General features: G+C 37.1%; 1 protein-coding gene across 2 annotated transcripts in view; it reads left to right on the forward strand.

Moving 5' to 3' along the window:
- The window catches only part of NSL1 (NSL1 component of MIS12 kinetochore complex), a 52,325-nt gene extending 42,593 nt beyond the window's left edge, over window positions 1–9,732 (forward strand). Inside the window, exons 5-6 of one of the 2 annotated variants that reach the window (XM_002809471.6) lie at window positions 7,889–7,956; window positions 8,806–9,732. In XM_002809471.6, coding sequence (XP_002809517.1) covers window positions 7,889–7,956; window positions 8,806–9,084 — 347 coding nt within the window. In that variant the 3' untranslated portion in view covers window positions 9,085–9,732. Of the gene's footprint in view, window positions 1–7,888; window positions 7,957–8,805 lie in introns of those variants that run through there. The other variant, XM_009237867.2, reaches the window with a different exon arrangement.
- Window positions 9,733–10,185: the final 453 nt, after the last annotated feature.

Below are 10,185 nucleotides of genomic sequence, written 5' to 3' on the forward strand. Positions count from 1 at the left end.
CCACTTTCAAACTCACTCACATAGTTGTTGGCAGTACAGCCCTGGCTGGTGTGTTAGAGACTTTAGTTCCTTACAACTCGGCCTCTCCATAAGCTTCTGTAACATGTCAACCTACTTCTCGCAGGATGAATGATCTGAAAGGCATAGAGAATGAATGAATGAATGAATGAGTACCCAAGACAGAAGTTGTAGTCTTTTTTATAACCTAATCTTGGAAGTAATTTGCTATTACTTGAGCTGTTAGTTACTGGTCGTGCAGGCTGACCTAGTACACTGTGGGAGAGGACTGCACAAGGAAGCATGAATACCCTGCACAAGGCAGAGATCACTGGGGGCCATCTTTTTTTTTTTTTGCTCTGTCGCCCAGGCTGGAGTGCAGTGCGATCTCAGCTCACTGCAACCTCCGCCTCCTGGGTTCCAGCGATTCTTGTGCTTCAGCCTCCCTCGTAGCTGGGACTACAGGCATGCACCACCATGCCTGGCTAATTTTTGTGTTTTTAGTAGAGATGGAGTTTTGCCATGTTAGCCAGGCTGGTCTCGAACTTCTGGCTCAAGTGATCCACCCACCTCAGGTCCCAAAGTGTTGGTATTACAGGCCTGGGCCACCGCACCTGGCCACAGGGGCCATCTTGAAGGCTAACTACCACACATATGGATACTTATTTTTTGTTGTGGCAGCGGCAAAATACACATAAAATTTACCATTTTAACCACTTTGAAGTGTATGATTCACTGGCAGCACATTCATAAAGTTGTGCAACTCATCTAAGCAGTTTCTTACCTTTGGCATGGAGCATCTTAGTTTATTTTTTCATTTTCAACCTATGTTTGTCTTTGGATCTAAAGTGAGTTATAGACAGAATAGAGTTGGAATCATGTCTTTCTTATCCATTTGCCAACTTTTGTCTTTAATTGGAAAGTTTAATCCATTTACACTTACTGATAAGGAAGGACTTTTGCCATTTTTGTATTTGTTTTCTATACTTTTTTACTTCCACAATTCCTCCATTACTGTCTTCTTTTTTGTTTAATCGAGCTTTTTGAAGCGTGCCACTTTTATTATTTTCTGTATAGTTCTTAGGGTTTTTTTTTTAGTGGTTTTCTTGGGGATTACAGTTTGCATCTGAAATTTATAACAGTGTAGTTTGAATTAGTACCACTTTAGTTTTAATACTGTATAGAACTTCTGCTTCTATACAGCTCTGTTTCTCCCCCTTTATGTTGTCATTGTCACAGATTTCATCTTTATACATTGTATATCCATTAATGTAGATTTATTATTGTTGTTTTATGCATTTGTCTTTTAAATTATGTAGAAAAAAAGGAGAAGTCACAAGCCAAAAATACAGTAATGTTAACTTTTATATTTACCTATGTAGTTACCTTTATTGGTATTCTTTATTTCTTCATGTGGCTTCAAGGTGCTGTCTAGCATCCTTTCATTTCAGCCTGAAACACTGTTAGCAGTTTTGTAGTCCAGGTGTACTAATTATGAACTCCTTCAAGTTGTTTTGTTTTGTTTGTTTGTTTGTTTGTTTTTGAGATGGGGTCTTACTCTGTCACCCAGGCTAGAGTGCAGTGGTGCCATCATAGCTCACTGCAGCCTTAGCCTCCCTGGGCTCAGGTGATCCATCCACCTCAGTCTCCTGAGTAGCTGGGACTACAGGCATGTGCCACCAAGCCCAGCTGATTTTTTTGTATTTTTTGTAGACATGGGGTTTCGCCATGTTGCCCAGGTTGGTCTCGAACTCTTGGGCTCAAGTGATCTGCCCACCCTCAGCCTCCCAAAGTGCTGGGATTATAGGCATGAGCCACAGTGTCCAGACAATTCCCTCAGTTTTTATCTGGAAATGTCTTAATTTCACCTTCATTTTTGAAGGATATTTTTGGCAGATAGTGAATTCTTGGTGGACAGATTTTTTTAAAAGTCTTTCAGCACTTTAACCATATCCTCCCACTGCTCTATTCTTCATGGTTTCTGATGAGACATTGGCTGTTAATCTAATTGAGGATGTCTTATATGTAATGAATCACTTCTCTCTTGTTGCTTTCAGGATTCTGTCTTTAGCTTTCAGCAGTTTGATTATTATGTGTCTTGATGTGGCTTTCCTTGAATTTTTCTGCTTGGAGCTTGTTGAGCTTCTTGGACGTGTAAATGCGTGTATTATCAAATTTGGGAAGTTATTGGCCATTATCTCTTCAAATTTTTTTTTTGCCCCTGTCTCTTCTCTTCCCCTTCTGAGACTCTTGTTATGCATATGTGTATATATATATATATATATATATATATATATATATATATATAGTTTGTTTGTTTGTTTGTTTTGAGATGGAGTCTCACTCTGTTGTCCAGGCTGGAGTACAGTGGCACAATCTTGGCGCACTGCAGCCTCGGCCTCCCAGGTTCAAGCAGTTCTCCTGCCTCAGCCTCCAGAGTAGGTGGGACTACAGTCATGCACCACCATGCCCAGCTAATTTTTGTATTTTTAGTAGAGACGGGGTTTCACCATGGCCAGGCTGGTCTCAAACTCCTGACCTCACGTGATCCGGCCGCCTTGGCCTTCCAGAGTGCTGGGATTACAGGTGTGAGCTATGGCACCCGGCCTTGTTATGCATATATTGAAGGGCTTGATGATGCCCACAGATCTCTTAGACTTCATTTGGCCTACCTTCAAGTTCCCTGATTCTTCTGCCTGCCCAAATCTGCTGTTGAACACTCACCGTCTCCCCTCTGAGTTTTTCATTTCAGTTATTATACTTTTTAGCTCCAGAATTTTTTTTGTTCCTTTTTATAATTTCTGTCTGCCATTGGTATTCTCTGTTTGGTGACACACATTATTTAGGTTTTCTTTAGTTCTTTGAGCATATTAAGATAGTTGATGAAATGTCTTTATCTAGTCAGTCGAATGTCTGAACCTCCTCAGTGACAGTTTGTTCATTTCCTTTTTTTCCTGTGAATGGACCATACTTTCTTGTATTTTCGCATGCCTTATAATTTTTTGTTGAAAACTGGACATTTCAAATATTTTAATATGGTAACTCTAGAAATGAGATTCTTCCATCTTCCCAGGATTTGATGTTGCTGCTTGTGGTGAGTTGTAGTTGTTTGTTTAGTGACTTTTCTAAACCTTTTTTGGAAATACCATGTTTTTTGTTGTTTGTAGTCACTGAAGTCTCCATTCCATTAGCTTAGTGGTCAGCTAGTGATTTGTCAGAGATTTCCTTAAATGCCTGGAGCAAAACAAAACATTAAACTCTGTACGTGTATGTTGGGATATGCCTTCAGCTCTCAGCCAGGCAGTTCATAACTGCCTTTGTCTTCCCATCCTGCTTGTTTGGAGCTTTTTAGCAAGCAGTTTGTTTGCCCTAACTGACTTCCTGTGCTGCATGCTCCATCTGCTGCTTCATTACCTTTCAATGTTTTTAACAGATAACCTCCAAGTAGCCACTTTTCCACCCTGAGAGAGTTCCGAATCAGGTGAAATAAAGGCAAGCCTTTTGCATTAGTCCTTCAGAGAGCCACTCACCAGGTCAAAACAATACAATTCTTTGAGAGCAGAGTCTACTCTGTTATCTCCAGCACCAGTAACCCATTCTGGGAATTACTGCCACCGAGCCAGGAAGAAGGGAATGGGGCAAGGGTAAATTGAAATACACCAAGTTCTCCTATCAGATTTCACTTGCTCTTGCCTTGATTAAACATTCTGTTGATTGGTGAAAACCCTTGACTGTTTTCCAGATTTTTGATAAAGTTGATTGTGACAGATTTTGCCAGCATTTTTCTGTGGAGGGATGGGCCTTTGGAATCTCCTATGCCACCATTTTTGATGATGTCACTCCTATGCATGCTATTTTTAAGATAGGGTGATTATATTTAAAGATTGTATATACAAGGTATTTAAGAATGAGACAAATGAATTTGAAGAGACAAAAAGAATAAGAGACAAATGAATTAACATGGAACCTGTTAATGAACATGTGGAGGAAGGGAAAATTGAGCTAAAAAAAACAAATAGGCCAGGCGCTGTGGTTCACGGCTATAATCCCAGCACTTTGGGAGGCCGAGGCGGGCGGATCACAAGGTCAAGAGATCAAGGCCATCCTGGCTAACATGGTGAAACCCTGTCTCTACTAAAAATGCAAAAATTAGCTGGGCGTGGTGGTGCATGCCTGTAGTCCCAGCTACTCGGGAGGCTGAGTCAGGAGAATCACTTGAACCTGGGAGGTGGAGGTTGCAATGAGCTGAGATCGCACCACTGCACTCCCTGCTGGCGACAGAGGGAGACTCCATCTCAAAAAAAAAGAAAAAAAAAAACAAAGTAAACAAAAATCTTTGCAGCTAGAGCTACATTTAATCAGTAAATGTTTTAGATTCAGTTGAGACTTTCATACCTGTTTTTTCCTAAGGAATTACTTAGAGCATTTCCAACAATTTTAATTAAAAGGGATTTTAATTAAATGCAGTATTTAGTTATTGCAAAAGCAGCAAAGCTGATGGAAAATATGTAACAAAGTTTGAGAGTCCTTAGGACTAGAACCAAATGTTACTGAATTAACAGAAGCACACAAAATATAGGGATCGCATTTTTTTTTAAGAAAAAGTGGTTTAGGTATATTTGCTATTGTCAAACTAAATATTAAAAATTATATTTTTGTACCACAATGATAAGAAATTATGTAAAGATTTAAAATGTTTAAAATATTCTAATTATAGTTTTGAATTGCCTGTTTTGAGTGTTAGTCAGATTAACTACAGAGGTCAGCTATATATCATCTCTATAGTTTCTTGTATTAATATTTTTGCCTAATCCATCCTCTATTTCTCATCACCTTTCGACAGTATGATCTTTGAAGTCTTTTTAAGTTAATGTATATATTGACTATAGTCTAAATTATGGAAATTTTGAAGCAGGAGATATGTTTTCTGTTAGACTTTAATCTTGCACTTTTTCATGTTATAGGGGATAATTTTGACACTACACTTTTAATAAGGCCATCTCATTTGCAGAAATAATGTACTTCCTAATTTTCACCAGTTCAACAGTCAGTACTTTGTCTTGGTATGTTATCTCTATTTCAGTTTTTCTTCCTCTTATATTCAAATAAATCTAATCTATTATTTCTTATGTAACATTAAGTTTTATTCAAGTTCCATCCATACTTCTGATCTGCTTTCTGTATAGAATGGCTTCAAATGTAAATTTTCTTAAGTCCAAGCTTACTCATTGTAAGTAGGCACAAGTCTGAGAGTACTTCATTATGTCTTCTGGTACAGTTGGGTCTGAGCATATTTAAACATAGTAAGTACATATTTTGATGACTATTATTTCTCCCTTTATTTCTATTTATATGTGTAGAAATATTACCTATGAATTTTGCTTTAGAATAGTAATGGGATCTTTACAAAATATGTTCTGAAGTGGGGGGCGGTGTTGGGTCAGGTCTGATAGGGTTGAGAAATTTATTCTACACAAATTAGTGCAATGATGTCTTCCAGGCATTGTACTAGAACTGTGCAGGACCCAGTGGGAGCCTGTAGCAAGGCAGGGCCCATTCAGGCAGGAGGTGAGGTATGTGTTAACCAAGATCATGGAAACATGAGACTACCCAGGAAAAGTTTGAGCTAATTTTGAAGAACTTCCTGTGCTTCTCTCTTCTAAACTGAATGTTCCTTGAGGGGCAGGGACCATTTTTACTTATTATAAGTACGTACTGCTCAGCTGTATTAGTCTGTTCTCACACTGCTGTAAAGAAATATCTGAGACTGAGTAATTTATAAAGAAAAGAGGTTTAATTGGCTCACAGTTCTGCAGGCTGTACAGGAGGCATGATGCTGGTATCTGCTCAGCTTCTTGGGAGGCCTCAGGAAACTTGTAGTCATGGCAGAAGGCAAAGGCAGAGCTAGCACCTCACATGGATGGAACAGGAAGAAGCTGTTTTGGGGGTGAGGTGCCACACACTTTCAAACAACCAGATCCCATGAGAACTCACTCACTATCATAACACAGTACCAAGGGGGAAATCGCCCCGTGATCCAATCACCTCCCACCAGGCCCCACCTCTAACGTTGGGATTACGATTCGACATGAGATTGGGTGGGGACACAGATCCAAACCATATCATAAGCCTAGCCCATGGAAGATACATCATAAATGTTTGTTGAACGCATAGCTCCTACACAGGTGTGCAAGCTTGAAGAGAGAGTAAGTGTGGGCCTGGCTAGAATCCATATTGCCACAGGAGGCCCAAAGGATGAATTATTTATTTGCTATACCACAGAGAAAATTTAACAATTGTTATGCCCCTGAGTACTTTTGGGGAATCTCCTCAAATTGTAAATAATAGAAATTATGATGTTATTCCAAGGCAAGGATCCTTAGGACTCTCCTGTGAACTTGTATAGGAAAAAAAGTACATTTTTATTTTTACTAGCCTCAAACTGAAATTTAGCATTTCCTTCCATTTTGAATGTAGGTAATAGTGGTGATGTTATCAGTATCACTAACTTTCTTTCTGTTACTTAAAGCTACAGATATTTTCATTTTCTGTTGTTGTAGATACCTCACACTGTTGTTTACACTCATTGTTTTTATATTATGGTAATCATTATGCCATCAATTTTGTTATTTAAATCATCAGTAAAGAAGCACATATATTACCTATCACAATTTTCTACTTAACATTTTAAATTTTATTTTAAAACATTCTGAAATTTAAGAATAAGCAAAACTAATGTATAGTGATTAAAATCAGATAAATGGTTGCTTCTTATGGAGAAAACTGACTGGGAAAGGGGCACAAGAGAACTTTCTAGGGTGATGAAAATGTCCTGTGTCTTGGTATACACTTGTCAATTGAATGCTGAACTTACTGTCTATACATTTCACTATATATAAATTATACCTCAATTTAAAAAACAAGTACATTAAAAATTTTTCTGAGAAGGTATTCATAGGTTTCACCAAATTGCCAAAGAAATTTCTGGTACAAAAAAAAAAAAAAAAAAAAACCCTTTTCTGAGATTATCCTGTTGCCATTGTCTGTCTCCTTCTTTGAGTGCCCTCTTTCAGTTAACTGTTTTTGTGGTTCATTTCCATTTTTCTAAATATGTTCTCACTTTTTAAAGATGAACCTAAGACAAGTCAGAAAAGAAAAATAGCAGTTAGGAAAGAAATATTTTGCCTGGGTTATTGACCAATCTCTTCTAGCCAGTAAAAATGTGGCCCTCCTAACATAGTTATATACTTGCTTTGACTCTAAGAAATTTCTGATGAGAACTACTGTTCTAAAAACTAATTCATAGATCATTTCATAATGGAACAATTTTTTCTTATTTTCAGTTTTGTTTGGAGTTTTAGTAAGATTTTTATCTTTCTGTATCATTGAATATGCAAAGATTGGAAGAAGAAAATATGTATTAGGAAGTAAGGAAAGAGAAAGTAATATTACTGATAATCTGTTCCAGATTAATTCCATCTAGGCATGATCTCAGTGCAGTGTGATTGTATATTGTAAGATCGAATATGTGTTACTTTTATAAAATTCAGAGTAATATAAAAAGTATTTATTTAAAAATGTGACGATAGTGCTCAAAGATGTTAAACATAGTGGTAGGTAATGTATAGAATGAACATTGAACTCTCTTTTAGGGGCACACAGTGTTATGACTACTCAAAATAGAATTTTGTCTACCATCTTATGCTTATAACTTTTAGTTTTACTCTGTTATTATAATGGTCTCACTCTAAGAAAGATTAAGCTGAGGTGAATCATCCTACCAGATTTTTGTCCAGATAGCATCTATATGCCTTTCAGATAGTATCTATATGCCTTTTATGATTTGCTATTAGATAAAAACCTAAAATACTGTTTGGCCATTTTTTTGCAGCCCCTCATATGGAAAATTTGAAATGCAGAGGGGAAACAGTAGCAAAGGAGATCAATGAAGCCATGAAGGTAAAAGCTATGTGCTAAAAAAATTATCAAACGAACAAAATAAATGGCTAGGTATTTGCATTCAACATTCATATGTGTTTCAGTCTGCTGTAACAGGAATTTTCAGCGGTCTTTTAAATAAATCTTTAATGAATTTATTAAGCAACAGTAACATTTAGAATAGCTACCATTTATCAGGTACCTACTATGTGCCAGGTAATATACCTGTCTTCTTTAAAGGTTGATTATATTTTTGTGTTCTGGGTGTTAGCAGTTCACCGAACAGTTTCGGATAATAATACCAGCTAAAATGTATTGAATAATTGGTATGGGCACCATCCAACTGCTTTACATGTATTGTCTCATGTAATCCTTACATCCTATGAGACAGATACTGTTATTTCTTTTGTAGTTGAGGAAGCTGAGGCACAGAGAGGCTAAGCAGATTGCCCACATAGGTAACCTACAATCCAGCATTTAAAGCCTGGATCAGCAAGGGCACAGTGGCTTACACCTATAATCCAAGCACTTTGGGAGGCCAAGGCAGTCAGATCACCTGAGGTCAGGAGTTCAAGACCAGCCTGGCCAACATGGTGAAAGTCCACGTCTACTAAAAATACAAAAATTAGCCAAGTGTGGTTGTGTGCGCCTGAAGTCCCAACTACTCGGGAGGCTGAGGCAGGTGAATCGCTTGAACCCAGGAGGTGGAGATTGCAGTGAGCTGAGATCGCACCACTGCCCTCCAGCCTGGGCAACAAAGCAAGACTTCTCAAGAAAAAAAAAAATTTAGAGTATTGCGTCCATCTTTGTCTGTTTGTGTTTCAACCTGAGATTAATGTTGAATATTACTGTTTGTTTGTTTGTTTGAAGTCCTTGCCTGCATTAATTGAACAAGGAGAGGGATTTTCCCAAGTTCTCAGGATGCAGCCTGTTATCCACCTCCAGAGGATTCACCAAGAAGTCTTTTCCAGTTGTTGTAGGAAACCAGATGCTAAACCTGAGAACTTTATAACACAGATAGAAACCACACCAACAGAGACTGCTTCCAGGAAAACCTCTGACGTGGTACTGAAAAGAAAGCAAACTAAAGACTGCCCCCAAAGAAAATGGTATCCATTGCGGCCAAAGAAAATTAATCTTGATACATGAGCTCTTTCTGTTTATTTTGGGAGTTGAAAATAGGCACCATCAACATTTAGATTACAGCCTAATTAATACCTAGATAAGACTTCATTTGAAATAAGAAATAACTCTTTTACTAGTGATTCATTTATACAGATATAGTATCTCTGTGCGGGGATATGATATAATATTGTATTTCCTTACTGTTTTATCTATTGTAAATAAAAAGCATTTTAAAAAGTATTGACACAAAGCCCATCAGTGGGCATTAAAAATATTAAAAGTGCAGACTTTTACTGTCCTTAAGTGCCATCAACTCTCAGCTCCCTTGTAGCTTTTGTGGGATTTAACAAGTAACAAATTCTGTTGTGTTTCCCTGGTATACATCTTTCTAGGAAAAAAAAAAAAAGAGAGAGCTGTATAATGATTTTTCGTTTACATGCTGAAAAGTAATTATCAGTTCTGCACAGCAGCAGATGCAGGGTTTTTTTTTAAAGATGTAGTTTGATTTATCAAATTAATGTGCTGATGATAATACTGGCTTTGACTTTGTTACTCCATATTCAGCTAATTTAGGTTTGTGAGATTAATTTTAGGATTTTTTGTTGTGTAAGACAATGATAACTATTATTTGTGCAACATTACTCTTTGAAATAAAAATTGGCATGTAGCCAATGTTTCCTGCCCACACTTACTTTTTTCTATAGACCATTAACATAATTTGACTTGGAACTAATGGTTTCTTTTTAGGGTTTCTTATTTATTTCTTTACAGATCATTCCAGTTCAAAATATATATCAGATTAATACACTGGCAAAGTGTCATTGTGTTATTGAACTATTTTACATTTGAAGATGTTTATATATCAGGTATATAATCACTGGGAGAAGTCTGAGAAAACGATATTGGCTTTACTTCTAACATTTAACTATAGTTTTTTATAGCTTTTATTGTGTGTCTTACATTATACAGTGTAGGCAGGGCCATCAAACTTACCAACTGTTTCCCCTTTTGATGACTCTGATACCTTCATTCATTTTTCAAAGGAATTTACTGATCATGAGGTTGGAAAATCTGTATTTCTCTTGCTTATTATGTATTAATAATCATAAATGTCTAGATTCACCA

This window comes from Pongo abelii, chromosome 1 (assembly GCF_028885655.2).
Source record: "Pongo abelii isolate AG06213 chromosome 1, NHGRI_mPonAbe1-v2.0_pri, whole genome shotgun sequence".
Classification (NCBI taxonomy): Eukaryota; Metazoa; Chordata; class Mammalia; order Primates; family Hominidae; genus Pongo; species Pongo abelii.